Here is a 16,706-nt window from a genome sequence, read left to right as displayed (position 1 = left end):
CAGTTTGAGGAGTTGACTTATAGGACCGACGTCTTTTAGTGACCGTCAATAATGATAGCCGTTGCTATCACTTGATCACCAAAATGATTCTTTTATGTAAGTGAGGCACATAGTTACTTCGTGTGTTTAATTCCTTCTTCACACATTTGTTGGTGATACCACGCCATTATCCACTGAATGGCGTGATTGCAACCCCCTTGTTTTGTTCGGCGTTTCGCCGATCTGCCACCGGGAATACACCCAGTTCTTATAAAACTAGGAGTATTACCACTTAGTACACAATCTATAATCAAGCGAGTAGAACATCTTATTCATCCTTGAAACAAACCCTCATTCAGGCGTTATCATCCAAGCTACCATGGCCGCTACAGCTACTATCTCTGCTCTCCCCCCTGCGTCCACCCCAAGCTTTGGTATTACGCCCGCTGCTTTACCCCCACCTGGTCAACCGGATATCTCCTACCACCCAGATTGGGACAAATACCAAGCGCGTGTAGCTCGCCGGACCCAGACAGAGGATCTCACTAAATCCCTCCCCGGGGGTTTCCCTAAGGAGCTCAAGGGAGACCTCGTTTGGGACGGAGAGACTATTGCCCAGAAGTTTGACTGGACGTACGTTCTATCGACTACCCAGCTTGAGGAGATCGACAAGGCCCTTGCACACTTTAAATGTCAGTGTTCTCTACTATCTAACCATGTGCACCATGACTGACATGATGCTGAGAAATAGCCCTCAACATTTCCAAGGGCTACATCACAAAAGAGACCTTCCCTCTACCCACGCTACATAACGAGCTTCGCCGTCTATCTCGAGAACTACACTTCGGCCATGGCTTCTTCGTTCTTAGAGGCTTAGACGTTGATCGCTACACCCGTGAAGAGAACATCATCATATACGTCGGAGTGTCCTCCCACATAGGCTCGATACGTGGCCGCCAGGATGCTTATTTCCAAGGCGAGCGTGCCGATGTCGTTATTGGACATATCAAGGACGTTCGCTCAGGCCTCGGCGAGTCTAGGGACAAGACCAAGATCAAGATTGGGACGCCTGCCTATACCGCCGACAAACAGGTCTTCCATACCGACTCTGGAGATATCGTTTCTCTTTTTGCACTATCCACGGCCGCTGAGGGAGGTGCCAGTCGACTGGCTAGCATATGGCGCGTCTATAACCATATTGCTGCTACGAGACCAGATCTCATTCACACTCTGAGTGGACGCTGGGATGCAGAGCTGTAAGTTAAACGTCCCGGTGCTCTTATGACCCTGTGACTGATTTCTTTCGGCTTTATAGCTTCACGAAGACAGTCAACGATACCGACAAGTTCATGAGCCGCCCTTTGATTCACCACCAGCCTGCCAGTGCCGATGGCAAGACCCCCGATAGAATTCTCCTCCAGTACGGACGCCGCTACTATGTCGGCTTCGGAGAGATACCCCGTGGCAAACATCTACCACCAATCACCGAGGCACAGGCCGAAGCTCTCGATACCCTGCACTTTCTGGGTGAGAGATTCAGCGTATCGACGAATTTTGAGAAGGGCGATATGCAGTATGTCAACAATGTGGCCATATTTCACGCCCGTGATGGTTTCACGGATACCGAAGATAAGCAGTGAGTCATTTCTGTAGACATTTCAGATTCCACAGTGAGAGCAGAGGCTGACGGAAGCGCCCCATTCAGGAGACATTTGCTTCGGTTATGGCTTCGTGATCCTGAATGTGCATGGGAGACGCCAGCTGCACTGGCCTCGAGATGGGAGCGAGTCTATGGTGGTGTGACACCCGAGTTGCAGACATTTCCCCTTGAGCCTCACACTCGCAGTGAAAGCACAACGGTAACAAAATAAGCGTCTTGGTTGTAGATGAAGGTAGTAAATCAAGGGCCGGTCAAAGCTCCAAGTTCAGCGACGGCTGCATCGGTTCGAGGTAGCTGGAAATCTACGGCGAACTCAAAGAGCAGTTGTCGTAACTCGAGCGAGAAGACAAAGTGAGGCTCATCTTCATATCGCGATAATATCATGGTAATCAACAGAATATGTAAGAAGCCATTCAGACCCCCAACGTACCTCTCCGTGGCGGTGACCTATGCTCCAAAATGGACAAAGGGAACCCACACAAGTTTTTCCATCTCTTCATCGCCCTCGTCACAAGAAAGAATGTCTCTTGACTGTATCTCTTCTCTCTCACCGCTGACCACCCGGTCCAGTCGCTGCTCTGGTGTGCTTAACCACTTGTCTCGGAGCTGCCTCAAAGCTTTGTGCAGACCCAAGCAAACAGATCTGTCTGAGAATCCTTCATCTCTTATCGACTCGTACACAGTCCGTGATATTTCAACACATGACTTATCGCTGACTTCCCACAGTGTACCGACTACATGCCGGAATCCCGAAAGCTGACACGCGCTGATCAGATGGATGCTCTCATCGAAGAAAGCATCTCCTCCAATCTGACCTGTTCCGCAAGCAGAAAGATATGCCAAGAAAGGAGCATGCTTACGAAGATTGATATCCATGAGTTCAGATACTGTCAATATGCCATCGCTAAGAAGCAGCCCGCTTTGAGAAGGGTTGCCGTCCGTTTTACCATGGCCAGCAAAATGGAAGATTCTGCAGCTTTGGAGGTGCTCCAAGACCGCTTGCTTGTGTTGATCTGGAAAGCAAGACTCAAGGTTCATTGACTTGCAGAGGTTAGCGATAGTCGAGACCTCTTCTTTGACGAATGGAAGGTTGATCTGCCCGGTAGTATCTTGCATCGCTACCAAGATGGCTTTATCTTGGGCCGGATCTGAGCGACGCTTTCGGCCGTTGATAAGGGCTTGGATGGAAGAGCTGTATGATGAGATGACTCTATCGAGCACCGTCTCGGTTGATCCTGGAAAATGATGTCCGAAGGCGTGGAATGGGAGCCTACTCAGTCTTCCAGTTGGGATCCACCAGATGCGAGGCCAGTCATTGTCTGCTGGAGGTCCCCGAATACCAAGCGCCTGGAGAATAGGGTTGGCAGCTATATCCCAAAACAATTTCAGCATAGAAGGGCTCGTCAATGAACCCTGGCTCTCTTTCTTATTCATTTTGTCGATAGTCAGGTCGGGCAACGACAAGGACCTAATTTGATGTTGTTCGACAAGAATGGCATCGCAGCGAAACTTGCTCAGGTTGATAAGTACGACAGGTCCTAGACTGGCTGCAGCTCGAATCTCATCCTCGTTCGGTGATTGCAAGAAGTCACTAAATCCCGGGTGCTTCCGAATCTCAACAATGAGGTTGTCTAATTCGATACTGGCCTCGCCTCGGCGATTTGTGATTGCCTGAGCTGAAGCAGAATCGCCACCTGGAATGGGCGCATCGAGCATCTGGCTGAGTTCGAGGAATCGTACAGCAAGATCAGGATGGTTCTCTTCGAGATTGAGAACATCGACGCGAATCTGTTCAATTGCTGCGGCGAGTACTCCGCGGCCCTTCTCCAATACGCTTAGCGCAAACAACGGTTCCTTGCCGGCGTGAAGTGCCACGGCTGCGGTATCGCAAGCAAGGTCTACTATCCGACCGAGCATACGCTGCTTATCGACGAAGCCCAGCGATCTCGGTGTCAGTTGCGGCAGCAGGTCGAAGGCTGTTTGAGAAGCACCAAGAGCATGCTGCCATTCAGAGGCGTGTGCAAATGTCTCAAAGAGAAACTTTCCAGCGGCAATTCTTGTTTGGATGTTGGAGTTGGAGTGATCCAGAGCAGACCGATAGAGATTCACGGCAGCGTCGAAGTCATCCGTGCAGTTAGTCAAAGTGTGGCGATTCCAGTAACAATCTGCAAGGTTACTCATATACTGAGCTAGACTGGGGTTTCCAGGTTGAGAGACGGCAATAGATTGGTGTCCCATCTTGATGGCTTCCTCAACATCGCTTGTTTCCCGATTTCGTATATACCGTTTCGCGAGCCAGATGGACAGGTTACTCGATAGGCTAGGAATATCTGCATGGCCTGGCGGCAGGGTGGTCAATGCCTCTTGTGCGAGTTGAATTGCTTCATCAAGATCATTCGTGTCGCCTGTCCTGAGGTAGCGATCTCCAAGATGACCGGCAAGGTTGGACTTGAAGAGAGCTTGATCGGGAGAGCCGTCTGAAGCAGCTTTGGTGATGCCACGACAGATGTCAATAACTTTGTTGAGCTCTTCAAGAATCCCGGTTCTTCCATATCGTTCGTGTAGCTGGTTTGCAAGAGTATTAAGTCGCCCTGGTCTCTTGGAGCTATCGAGCGGAGTCAAGTCTACGGCTGACTGGGCCACTTCTATCGCCTCTTCAAGATCTATCGAAGACCCTGTTCGCTCGTAGCGCTCTCCAAGGTGATTTGCCAAGTGCGTCAGCCGGAAGGCTCTATCATTATCTGAGTCTGCTACCACATCGATCGCTTGCCGTGTGACTTGAATAGCTCGTTCGAGATCAGGTAGTGATCCAGTTTTGGCAAATCGAATCGCCAGGTGAACACCGAGGCTGTCCAGGAGAGCACCTCGATGAATGTAGTCATTTGGAGCAGTATCGATTGCTTCTTGCCCCACCTTTATTGCATCCTCAAGATCAGCGAGTACCCCATTCACGGTAAAGCGACGACGTAGAGTATTCGCCAGCTCGTGAAGCCAGATGATGCGATCAGGATCATCTGTTGGCGCTAACTCAATGACTCCCCGGGCCATGTCGATGAAAGAATCCAGATCATCCATAAATGATCTATTCTCGCCCTGCTGTGACATGGAGATGAATTTCCTGTTGACTTTGTCTATTTGCGGACGGATAGAAAGACTCTCGCAATGGTCTTGGTATGTGGGACAAACGACAACGAGATTAAACGATCAAGAGACCCGTCAAGCGACGATTTGGGATTCCTGAAGGACGATGCTGGGGGACAATCTCACGCTTACGCACTCATTCTGCAGCCTTTCCATATTTGCGGCTTATCTTTCACCACTCGGAGACAATGGTAAAATCAGGCTGTAGGCAGCCTTGCCAATGTTATCTCTTGGTTAATGCTGACTTGCATCTCAGGAAAATGCAGCAAGAGGCCTATTTTCTTTCCAAGAGAAACTAAACTCGTATTGAGGATTGGCCATGAAAAGGTCTGGTATATAACGTTAAAGAACTGAGGCTATATAGATCTTGAGTAACTGATCCCTTAAACTTATGTTGACATAGCGTGTCAAGGCTCCGTTCCGGTACGTAGACCCCGCAAAATATCACCCCCGCATCCCCGCCGATCGACTCTAAACTCTAAATTATCCCACCCGGAGTGTTTATAAATCATGAATTGGTAGCATTACATACTATCACGTTCAAGATAGAGACTTCCTCAATGAGGGAGCTCGGGTGGGCGTCTGCTTTCACAATAACTGTATCCTAATCTCACAGCGGGAGTAGTCGCTTGTTCAGCAAAAAAGGCACGCTAGTAAATAAGATTGCTCAAGAGCAGAGCTCATGCACGCAATATTCATTCTACCTATCATGTTATTGGGAATTGATAACCCTATGGCAGTTACTTATCTCCCGGACTAGCTACAACAATCGTAGTTCATGTGGGATCCTCTTAGTAGCCTCGGTTGGGGAACTTGGGGAAGAGATCTTCCCCTCCGACTTGACTTCTTCGAGAATGATCTCCGCATTTTGAAGTCCCGCTCCAACTGCCGAATTTGCATCCGGTACTTCAATGAAGTTTGGAATCAATGCTGGTGTCTTGTTATTTAGGTCAGGCTTCGGTGTATGTAAGTCAGATGTACCATCGCATTCACTCACCATATCTCATTGTGACAATCAGCTTTCAGGAGTTAAGATGGAAGATTTCACTACATTTGTCAATACTGTAAACGGGACTTCCGTCGCTGGAAAGTGGACGCAGGGAACAGATCCATCGACAACACAGAAGCTCTGGGATGTCCCAGTTGCATCGTCTGAGGACATCGAGAATGCAATTTCTGCAGCCAAAACTGCCTTCACACAGTGGTCTAAGACGTCGTGGTCGGAGCGACAGAACGCCCTACTTGATGCCCGAGATGTCTTGATCTATCATAAGCCCGCGTTGGCGCAGTTGATCACGAAAGAAGGGGGAAAGCCTGTAGGTAGCACATTTCCTGGAACCATTCCAGCTTTTCTGACTGTCGCAGATTCAATTTGCCACTCTCGAGGTTGAGCATTCGATCAACTTCTTACAGTTCAATGGTAAGTCAGGTCTTCGCTGCCAGGAAAGCCAGCCTAATAAAGTACAGCGAATCAGGAGCCACTTCAGGAACAAGTGATCCAAGATGACGACGAACTACGATTGACGATCCGAGAGAAGCCACTAGGTGTCATTGCCGCTATCTGTCCCTGGAATTATCCCCTGGTCCTCTCCATCGCCAAGGTCGCCGCCGCCCTTATAACTGGAAACACAATCATCGTGAAGCCTTCGCCTTTCACGCCCTACTCCATCCTGAAGGTCGTCGAACTACTGCAGGGTGTTTTTCCAGCCGGTGTTCTCCAAGCCCTCAACGGTGACGACAAGCTGGGACCTGCACTATGTCAGCATCCAGGAGTTGATAAGATTACTTTCACTGGCTCAACTGCTACAGGAAAGAAGATCGCGCAGGTGGCTGGAAACCTTCTAAAGCCCGTCACATTAGAACTTGGAGGCAATAGCGCTAGTATTGTCTGCCCAGATGTCGATCCGAAAATCGTGGCACCTCAAGTGGCGCTTGGATCTTTCATGAACTCAGGTCAACTTTGCGTTGCTAGCAAGCGCGTTTTCGTTCATGAGGACATCTACGATGAGTTCTTGGAGACGATGGTCAACACGGTCAAGGAATGGAAGGTGGCGCCGACTTCGACACTCGAGCCCGGTATCATGCTGGGTCCAATTCAGAACGAGATGCAGTATAACATTGTGAAGGGCTTCTTCCAAGATTCAATCGAGAACGGGCATTGTTTCGCCTTGGGCGAGAAGCCAAATGATACTGGAGACAGCTTCGTTATCAAGCCTGCGATTATCGACAACCCTCCTGACGACGCCCTCGTCGTTACACATGAAGCCTTTGGTAAGTCTCCTCGTAAGGTGACCCACGTCGAGCTATGATTGACTGTCTCAATAGGGCCCATTGTTCCACTGATGAAGTGGAAGACTGAGGACGAAGTTATCAAGCGAGCCAACAACACGCTATCTGGTCTTGGAGGAGCCGTTTGGTCAAAGGACGTTGACCACGCACAGCGGTTAGCAGACCGAATCGAGGCCGGTACTATTTGGATTAACAGCTTTGAGAAGCCTTTGCCTCAGGCCCATCTGGCTGGTCATAAGGAGAGTGGCGTTGGTGGAGAGTGGGGTCGACGGGGTTTGAGTGTGTATTGTCAGCCCCAGGTGATCCATTGTTATAAGACCAACGTATAAGGATGTAGTGCCAATAGAGGACCCTGTTTGCGCACACCATTGTTACGATAGCATTTGTCGGAGCTACTTTTCGGTTGGCGTAAAATCACTAGTTCTGCGCCCTATGCTGTATCAGAGAAATATGAAGGCAGTTTTCCCATACCGTGCATGGATGACCATGCAACAAACCTACACTCATCACAGGCATCTTGTCATTCATTGACTATGCTTGTGGGATCATTCAAGGTTCTTGGGTTGGTGCGTCTCGAAAGTATCTCGTCATTGGTACGGTACATACGTCTATCTACATAACCAGTTTGAACTCTGGGTCACGATCATCTCCGTAACCGGTATATTGGTTGTGCTTCCCGTTCTTCTTATCCCGATTGATCTTTGCACACCAAAGTACATTGAGCAAAACACTAAGAAGGCAATGAGTTAGATAATTCTTCAACTTCTGGTGCATGTACAACAGTCGGGTATAGGATACACTTACGCCACCCACGCATAGCATAGTAATCCTAAGATTACTCTGTGTCCTCTGTGGTATAATGGGCCGTCTTTCTGAGGATAAACAAAGCCTATAAAACAGAGGTTAGAGTCCATAATTCACCATGTACTTTTAGCAGGCATAGGCGGGGGTAGACTTACTGGCAACAAAACCACCACAGTTTGCGACGGCCAGCTGCAAGGCAGAAGTAGTAGCCCTCTTGTAGTGGCCGGCGGAATTGTTGGAGTTCCAAACCAAGATACATGGGACAGAAGCGTACATACCTAGGGCCATCAAACACGTCATCGCGAACCGAGTGTTGGCTGCCTGTACGTTTGCAATAACAGCGTAGCCAACTATGGCAATTGGCAAAACGACAAGTATGATGAGACCTCGGACTTTCGATCGATCGGACACGAACGCGACGAGAACTAGAGTGGGTGGCAGGTTAGCAGAGGACTATGGGAGATTAGATGTACTTCTCTTGCCGGTGACTGGGGTAGCAACAGCGTATGGAATAACACTCCATAGCTGAGCCTGGTTGGGGCTTGAAGCAATATGAAGATCGTTGACAATGGTCGGAAGCTATGCAAATCAGCGATGGATTACCAGATTGAGGCAATGATACTTACGAAGAGACCGAATGAGTAAAGGCCAGATAGAATTGCGAAGTAGGCCGTAGATGTGAGCCAGACTTGCACATTGAAGACTCCGCGACGCACTTCGCCCCAGCTAAATTTCTCATCCAGCTCTGATGTAATGCTACCGATAATTGTCAATCCGGCTGGTTATTAAGATGCCATAGGAGAACTTACGTTGTACCGCGGTCTTGTTCCAGACGCTTCACGGCCCATTCTCTCTCCTCTGGGGTGAAATATCGTGCTGTCGTTAAATTGTTCGGCAGGGTGAAGAACACGATTGACCCAGCGGCGACGGTCTGTGAGAACGTTTAGCCAAAGTCCTAGTGGTTGTGAATACCAAGACCTACCATTAGCCCCTCAATGATCAGGATCCATCGCCAACCTTCCAGGTCGCCTCTCGGGCCGATGGCAGCAAGTCCACGAGCAAGCAGGCCTTTATACAGTCAGATAAACAGATTGGGTTGACTACTCCAAGGACCTCACCTCCAAAAGCTCCGGAAAGCGATGCCGCCGTATAGAATATTCCAATTCGCAACGCCAGCTCACCGCGTGTGTATATGCTCGACAGATAAAGAACCATTCCGGGCAGTAGCCCGCCTTCTGCGATACCTAGCAAAGCTCGTACGGCAGCAAAGCTAGCGAAGTTGCGCACAAAGCCAAGACACATGGTAATGATTCCCCAGACCACTGTCAAAGTGGGCAGCCAGATTCTGGGCGATACCTTCTTGAGGACAAGATTACTGGGTAGCTCGCTAAAGACGTAGGTGGCGTAGAAGACGGCCAGGCCCTGGGAGTACTGTAGGTTGGTGAGGCCCAGATCTTTCTCCATGCCGATAATTTTCGCGTTGCCGACATTCGTCCTGTCGAGAAAAGAGCACAGAAACAACAGTGCAAGAGATGGGAGGACTCTAGTTGAGTTGTTCCATTAGTGCCGTGACAGATGACCAATCGATGAACTTACCGTGTGTCTGTCTTGAACAAAACTCTCCTCGTGAGGCGCGCATTGTGCTCAATGTTCTCGTCGAGATGGTCCATCTCCTCGTGCTCGGCCTTGAAGTCCATATTGAGCTGTTGGATCAAGATAAGGCTATAAAGGCTTGTCAAGCTTGGTGTTATGCATGTGGCAGCAACAGAATGGGCTTGGCAGGAATTATTTAAAGGTTTTCCCCAGACTCCAGGTTTGCGGGGAATTACAGGCGAGCGGACCCCATATGGCTTGGTCTAAACCGAACTTGTGGGGGATCATCCTTGTTGGAGATGCCGGTATTCCGAGATGCCTTTCGGCATCCAATAGTAGCCCCGCCAAGGAGAGTGCTGCTACCCTTCACCGTAGATACGTAAGCATGCTAGACCTGTACAGATGACGGTCTGATAGGATCGTGACTATGACGTTTCCCCTTCCCGGGTCCAAATGTAGTCCCGCTGACAAGAGTGCTGCTACTCTGACTTCGTAAGTACACTGGAGCTATGGTTTGTACAGACGTCCATTTGACAGGAAACAATGGCATTGCGATTAGTATTCATCTCCCCGGCTTTCAAAACTGGCGCCGTTGAGTAAGTACTGTATCTTTACTTTTCTAGGGGCGTACAGATAGGTGGGTTGAAGTTCAACAGCGGAAGTTCCAACTGGACGGCCCATTCAATATTGATAATACGGTAGAGACTGTATAATGGAGACGATGCATTCTAAAACATACAAAAGTAGCGACTGTAGAGAACAACAAATAAGAAACCTCCGTACACTTCAGTTATCAACGGCCATAAAAAAGCCCGAGACCTCCACCGCTTGAATTCTAATGGACATAGGACCCACCTCCCATGACCTTTGTTGAGCCCAACAGCCTCAGCTGGCCTGGGGCCAGCATCGTTCGTCAGAGTCTTCTAATCTTTCATGCCGAGACAGAAGGTCCAGCCACTAGCATATGTAGCGTGGGCAGCCGTGACACAAGCACCGAGAGAAACGACAGCTGCAGGAGTAAGAGTGCCAGCAGAAATAGCTTCCTCGGTAGCAGCAGCAGCTCCACAAGCAGTAAGGGCAGCAACGTAAGCAACAGTTAATCCGCCGCCGCAGACACCACAGCGAATGCTGGGGCAGCCAGCCAGTCGGCGTCGGTGATCAGCCTCATGCTCAGAGCGATACTGAGCGATCTTGGCATCGATCTCTTGCTGCAGCTTCTGGAGGTTGCCCTGACGCTTTTCAATCTTGGCGCCAGATGCCATGTAAGTCTTGAGGTTCTTTTTAACGTCCTCAAGAGCAGCGACTTTGTCAGACTGGGGCCATGACTTGATGTCTTTGAGGCTAACGTCAAGGAAGTCTGCCCATTTGTCGACGTTGATGGTGGATACATCAGAAGTAGAGAGGATCTCGTCGATATCGGTTTCTGAGATACCGAACTTGGTGGCTACATCTTTGACAGTGAGGAGAGCGGTGGCGGTTGCGGTGGCAAAAGCCCAGAAGATGATCTTGGTAACAAGCATTTTGATGATTGGGTTGAGTGAAAGTTCTTGAAGTAAGATGGATGCAAGTGATGATGATGATTATGAGAGACCAAGGTCATTTTATGGGTAGACTGTCCCTTTTTATACTCATTTTGGTTGGACTCGCACGAAACTGCCAGTAACGCCAGGCGCTCAACCTCGTCAACTTACGCGTCCCGTCAAGACTTGCCCAGTTCTCCTAAACGTCGAGTGATAGCAAGCTCCCACGATTGAGCCATCTCATCGTATAGCTGGATGACCACTATTCGGCATTTCTGGACAATTTTCGTAGTCTTTCGGCATTAACAACCCCCATGGAGAGTACTTAGACAGGAGGTGTTACGATTCCGATAGTCGGCAAGTAAAAGTGAGACGATGATCATCTTCAAGGCTGAGTTTATCTTGAGAAATGTTTCTCAATTAGGAAGGCAAAATTTCTTCGTGGTCCATAGAAATCCTTCTGATCAACTTTCTCGAAGAAAGAGTCGAGCGGCAAAACATTCGGCAGTCGCATGACAGTAGCTATTGGAACAGATTGACGATTTCGCCGTCTTACACTTGAATTCATGATTGATAGCATGACGAATCACTCGTCTGAAAATGGAAGGAGCAAACTAAGCCTTGCAGGGACCAGCTCAGGAACAGCAAACATTATTGCAGAGTTAAAATACTAGTGAAGGTGTTCACAGAACCGATCTTAGCCGGATGGCAAAATATACCGCATAAATGTATGTCACTACTCTAGGAGGGTTAGCCTTCAGGTTATACGAGACATTTCTAGAAATAAGTTTAACTAGCTTAACGAATTCTCCAGGGGGGAGCCATGCAAGATATGCTAAACCCAGTGTTTCATGTGGTGAACTCTAATGTCAAATAAGGTTGTTTATAGTGGAGGGTATGCTTGAGACGATCTATGGGGACAGATACGCGCAGTCCACTATCTACTGGTCAATCCGGGGATCCATGGCTGAGTGTGATAGACCGGATGTATTCGTCTCTCCTATCTAACTGCAGCAAGCCACTCTATGAGCCACCAGAGAACTGGAATGCAGTCGGGTTACCAAAACGCAATTGGAGTGTAAGGCCAACCACTTGTAGAGGTGTATAACTGAAAGGAAACCTGTCACAAGGATATCAAAAGCATACTATTAGTACTGTGCTTTGTCATGAGTACTAGGCTATGCTCCTTCCATCTCTAACTTAGATAAGCTTTCAGGCTTTTACTCGAACTAGTATGATCTTGGAAATTATGTTAGTCGAGTTCTTGAGGGTACAAGGGTTTGAGAGTAAGAGATACAAAGTCCTGGATTGAGTATCTGCTGATCGTTTAATCCACTACCTTCCGAATCAAGCATGAGATGTCCAGTGTTCTTCGGGATGGTAGTTCGGCATTTCATTACTAGGAAAAGGATCACGAATACATATATAAATGGAGGATCATGCTGCACCTACTTGTCTTCTAAGAACAAACAATACAAAGCAGCAGCGATTCACAGTCCCACAGTCTCTCTATACACTTGAAACACTCCTTTCATCAGTCATTACAATTCACTCTCATCAGGAGTAAGATATCTACTGTCATCATCCTTGCCTGCGGCTTCTAATACTTCGAATAGATCCACCATGCAATTTCTTGCCTCAACCATCTTCGTCACCCTCCTCGGGGTTGTCACCGCCTTTCCAGACCTCACTCCTCGCCAGAACCTCAAGAATGGGATTCTCATCTGCCCCAACGCAGAGGGAACCTTCGCTGACCCGAAGAGCTCCATGGGCACGGTTTGCACCCGCACTTACAAGTGCCAATCTGGCAGTGATGGCATCAAGAGCGGCAATATCTGGACCAACTCTTGCATTGGCTGCCCTCCTGACCAGAACGTCAACTCTTTCGGCAACTGCGTTTTTCAGTATGTCTAGGACTTTGTTACGCTAGCTTGGAAAGACCTGTGAGATTATGATAGGGAGAGGCTATTGGTAGAAAGGGAGGATAAAATGTATTAAAAAGCAAAAAAAGTAGTAAAACAATAGAAAAAGCTGTCTAGGGAGATCAATGTCCTTGCCATAGTGTGCGGGTAGTTGAATGCTTTGAACATGACATACACCTGCTAACTAAACGGTTTCTCTCGATATTAGCTGTGATCTGCACCTGCCTTTAAAAAAGCCACCATGTCTGTAGAGGCGGAATGTATAAAACATGCATATAAGGTTTTCCGCCAAGAGTTTGTTATCGCTGCAGTCGAGACTTGTGGCTGAGGGCTTGTATCACCACAGAGAACTTAAGTTGGCTGCTGGACCCCTGAACCTTGATTCTGTGGAGGCTGGCTAGACGATGACCGCAGATTAGCAGTTGACGTTGCACACGGGCCGCGGACTAAAATAAAGTACCTGACAAGAAACTTTAACGCAGATAGTGAGGTTTCATCTGTCGATTCCTATGTCTTACACGAGATGCCTGATTGAGCAAAATGAAGCGAGTTTAACTTCTGCCAAGACTCAATTACGCCCGTCTAATGAGGAGCAAAAGTCAGTGCATATTGCGTCTTAATTGGGTCAATCCGGTTAATGGAATAGCAAAAGATCAGTCAGTCAGTCAACGCTGTGTTGCCGATAGAGAAGAGCAAAAGAATGATCACGCTGGGGATCGAACCCAGAATCTTCTGATTCGTAGTCAGACGCCTTGCCATTGGGCCACGCGACCGGTTTATACAACCCGAATTTTAATATCATTAGATGTTTCCCAGCCCGGCTATTCACTCTGGCTTTCTAGCAGAAAAGTACTTTACTAAATAGCAGCTTACTAAAAAGAAGTAAATTTCAATAAAGAAATTATAGTTTTATAGTTATAAGTTATTAAAAAGTGTTTTTTATAAATTTAATTAAAGTATTACTTAAGAGATTTTAGACTTCATTACTGTCTTAAGTTGTGCCGATACGTTAGACATATGCTTAAAGTGATAATATATTTTAAAGAATATAACTTACTTAAGGCTATGACTTTAACTAATTCACCTTTAAATCGCCCGTTTATAGAATTATATTACACCTGTGAGGGACCCTGAGAGCATCGCTAAAACATCGACTTGATTCAAAGGCAAACTTACCCTAGGTCGACTGCAATTGCGGACGCACAGACAGATGCAGCAGAAAATTCTGAACCCACTACGTCATAGCAATTCAGCAATTGGTCGAAAAGTTCAATTTGCCAAGTTAGGACTATACAACCATAAAGCTACTACAGCATTAACTACTGAACATTGATAATTTGCGAGCGAAACGAATTCACACGCGGCGCGGCCACTCGGGATCACGCGCCAATGCCATCTGTGCAAGATGAATCGCCTGGTCCTCTGGATCCTCAAAGCTCATCACGCTAGCAGTGCCGTTGGGCTTGAAGTAAGGACCATCAACCTCACATTGAGTATCATTAGCAGGCATAGTTCCATTGTAGAGGAAGGCCCGGACGTGCTTGGCGAGACAAAGCGATGGAACTGCGACAGAGCAATGGCCGTATCCCTTGACCTCGACGATTTTCGAGTCTTTGAATGCAGCCTCTGCCGATCTGGCGGAGATGAGAGGGCAAACGGGATCGTAAGTGGTAGTGAGAATGAGCAGAGGGTGTGCTGTCTCGACACCGTTGCGTGGGACGTAGCTATGCGTCTTGGGGATGCGCCATTGCTGCTTGGCGAAGAGGTAAACAAGATCATCGGGAGCGAAAACGCTGCGGTTAAATGTTGGCATAACAATATCCAACAGGGAGTCCAGTTGCTGTGGCCAGTGAAGGGGCCCTGAGAGACCATCGTTCATCGAAACCGTGTAGAGCGCATCACTGTCTTCACCATCATCCAGACCATAAGCCATCAGCGCCTCTGTTGCGTTACCGCCCATGAGCTGCGCCATGCGCTCGGCAAACGTGCCCCAGAACTGAGGTTTGTATAGAACTGGGAACAGTGCACCATACCAGATCTTCTGGTAATCTAGAAGACCGTAGACGCTGTTGTTGACGTAGACATTCATCGGCTGTTCCTTGAGTTCACCAACGAAAGAGAGGAACTTGTCCTTGAGGCCTTCCCAAGAGTCTGCCATGGATGAGAGAGGGCATGCGTCGCCGGACTTAATGCACTCCTTGAGAAGACCATCCATAACATTCTCTGTGTCATTGAGGTCCTCCATATCGAAGCGAGCTTGGTACCAGAGGAATTGGTTCACAACTCCATCGATGATGACCCTGTGAGACCTCTCAGGAAACAGAGTCGCGTAGGTCTGGCCGAGAAGAGTCCCATAGCTGAAGCCCCAGTAATACATATCCTTCTGACCAAGAGCATCCAGAATACTGTTCATATCGGCAGCTGTTTGGGGAGTATTGATGTACTTCCCATGCTCGCCCATAGTATCCTCACAGGCTCTCACATAATTATGTGTCCAGGCATAAATCTCAGCGCCATCCTTGACGATATCGATATCGTGCACTGATCCAAGCTGCTGACGCGCCTCTTTGCTAGGGTAGCATGAAGCGCGTGGAGAGGAGGAGTTAATGCCGCGGGGATCAAACGAGACAAGGTGAAAACCGTCGCCGACAATGGTACTCAATTGTTCTCCACGTCTGTGGAGAAACTCGAAGCCACTGCCGCCGGGACCACCGGGGTTGAGGAGGATGTTCTTGCTTCCATCTTTGCCCCGCATGCGAATAATGGGGACATTAAAGGTTTTGTTGCTGACATCAGGATGAAACTGATCGATCGGCACGTCAATCTTGCTGCACTCTACAGAACGATTGCTGATCTCTCCGCAGGGCTTCCATTCAATGTGCTCGCCTGGGTAAGTCGTGCGATCATGATGGTGAGGATGCTGGTGGCGATGGGAGCAGTGAGGCGCGAGCCAATGGAATGCAGCGACGGTGAGAATACCTGCGCCAAAGAGTTTCCATTTGTTAACGCTTGATTTACGGCGCGGCTCAGCCCATTCTGGCAGGTTCAGGGAGTGTTTGTCCATTTTGATTGTGTTTGTTTGTTGATGATGACTCGATGAAGAGGAGACGATCGTTAAAATGAAACGAGCAGGCTAACGCGTTGCCACGTGAGCATCCTTGCATTCGTCATCACAACGCGTCTACATCAACACTCTATTTAGGAAGGTAATCAACCAGAGTTGTCAGTAATCACAATCAAGATTGAAACTTTGTCCGCGGACGGGAGGGAATTGATATAGTTTCCATGGAATGATTTTATTGTTCTCAGGTTATTCTTAGGTCAACCGCGTTGGTGGAGTACTACTACTATGGACCTACACACTATTCAAGGATTCAGTCCCTTCTGGTTCATCTTCCTGACTCAAGCCATGCTACAGTTTGAGTCAGTGGGTGCAGATAATCCACTCGGAAAATATTTTATTTCCCGATCACTCTCTCGGTTATACGGCAAGGCAAGGAGACGTCGTGGAACCATCATCATCATATTTCGTATACGTAATGGAAACCGAAAAAGGGTCACCATAGCCGCATCTGTGAATTATGCGAAAATCACACCGCATCGAGCGCCTAGTATGAGCATCCTATAGGAGGAATTAGAGCTCTTGAATAGACTTTCGGCAGCTAATTTATGGGTATGCGCGTGATTTTCGACCGTTTCAGAGATCGCAACTCGTCCCATTCTGGAACCTTTCAATGGAGATCACTGGGGCCTTGGCACCTCCGATGCATACCCGTGTATGCAGGTGCACCCTTTCGA

At 48.3% G+C, this 16,706-nt stretch overlaps 7 protein-coding genes and 1 non-coding gene across 8 annotated transcripts; 3 read left to right on the top strand and 5 right to left on the bottom strand.

Moving 5' to 3' along the window:
• Window positions 1–358: 358 nt before the first annotated feature.
• FOIG_10118 (uncharacterized protein) lies at window positions 359–1,850 on the top strand (the record flags this gene model as incomplete). The annotated part of the gene is made up of 4 exons (XM_031210415.1): window positions 359–671; window positions 731–1,235; window positions 1,295–1,615; window positions 1,685–1,850. The coding sequence occupies 4 exons, from the start codon at window positions 359–361 to the stop codon at window positions 1,848–1,850; spliced, it is 1,305 nt and encodes a 434-aa protein (XP_031059893.1).
• Window positions 1,851–2,086: 236 nt separating this feature from the next.
• FOIG_10117 (uncharacterized protein) lies at window positions 2,087–4,744 on the bottom strand (the record flags this gene model as incomplete). Its single annotated transcript, XM_031210414.1, has 1 exon — window positions 2,087–4,744. The coding sequence occupies one exon, from the start codon at window positions 4,742–4,744 to the stop codon at window positions 2,087–2,089; it is 2,658 nt and encodes an 885-aa protein (XP_031059892.1).
• A 1,070-nt stretch (window positions 4,745–5,814) lies between these two features.
• FOIG_10116 (uncharacterized protein) lies at window positions 5,815–7,398 on the top strand (the record flags this gene model as incomplete). The annotated part of the gene is made up of 4 exons (XM_031210413.1): window positions 5,815–6,096; window positions 6,146–6,200; window positions 6,248–7,051; window positions 7,106–7,398. The coding sequence occupies 4 exons, from the start codon at window positions 5,815–5,817 to the stop codon at window positions 7,396–7,398; spliced, it is 1,434 nt and encodes a 477-aa protein (XP_031059891.1).
• A 283-nt stretch (window positions 7,399–7,681) lies between these two features.
• On the bottom strand, window positions 7,682–9,570 carry FOIG_10115 (uncharacterized protein; the record flags this gene model as incomplete). Its single annotated transcript, XM_031210412.1, has 9 exons — window positions 7,682–7,799; window positions 7,874–7,958; window positions 8,029–8,298; window positions 8,347–8,452; window positions 8,500–8,629; window positions 8,683–8,804; window positions 8,856–8,941; window positions 8,992–9,416; window positions 9,470–9,570. The coding sequence occupies 9 exons, from the start codon at window positions 9,568–9,570 to the stop codon at window positions 7,682–7,684; spliced, it is 1,443 nt and encodes a 480-aa protein (XP_031059890.1).
• An 819-nt stretch (window positions 9,571–10,389) lies between these two features.
• FOIG_10114 (uncharacterized protein) lies at window positions 10,390–10,986 on the bottom strand (the record flags this gene model as incomplete). The annotated part of the gene is made up of 1 exon (XM_031210411.1): window positions 10,390–10,986. The coding sequence occupies one exon, from the start codon at window positions 10,984–10,986 to the stop codon at window positions 10,390–10,392; it is 597 nt and encodes a 198-aa protein (XP_031059889.1).
• Window positions 10,987–12,609: 1,623 nt separating this feature from the next.
• Window positions 12,610–12,900, top strand: FOIG_10113 (uncharacterized protein; the record flags this gene model as incomplete). The annotated part of the gene is made up of 1 exon (XM_031210410.1): window positions 12,610–12,900. One exon carries the CDS (start codon window positions 12,610–12,612, stop codon window positions 12,898–12,900), a length of 291 nt encoding a protein of 96 aa, XP_031059888.1.
• A 709-nt stretch (window positions 12,901–13,609) lies between these two features.
• On the bottom strand, window positions 13,610–13,681 carry FOIG_10112. Its single transcript has one exon. It is a non-coding gene; the product is annotated as a tRNA-Arg (tRNA).
• A 581-nt stretch (window positions 13,682–14,262) lies between these two features.
• FOIG_10111 (uncharacterized protein) lies at window positions 14,263–15,993 on the bottom strand (the record flags this gene model as incomplete). The annotated part of the gene is made up of 1 exon (XM_031210409.1): window positions 14,263–15,993. The coding sequence occupies exon 1, from the start codon at window positions 15,970–15,972 to the stop codon at window positions 14,263–14,265; it is 1,710 nt and encodes a 569-aa protein (XP_031059887.1). The 5' UTR covers window positions 15,973–15,993.
• Between the last annotated feature and the right edge of the window lie 713 nt (window positions 15,994–16,706).

This window comes from Fusarium odoratissimum, assembly GCF_000260195.1.
Source record: "Fusarium odoratissimum NRRL 54006 unplaced genomic scaffold supercont1.17, whole genome shotgun sequence".
Classification (NCBI taxonomy): domain Eukaryota; kingdom Fungi; phylum Ascomycota; class Sordariomycetes; order Hypocreales; family Nectriaceae; genus Fusarium; species Fusarium odoratissimum.
Note: the sequence above shows the minus strand (reverse complement) of the source record. Positions and strands in the feature narration are given on the sequence as shown.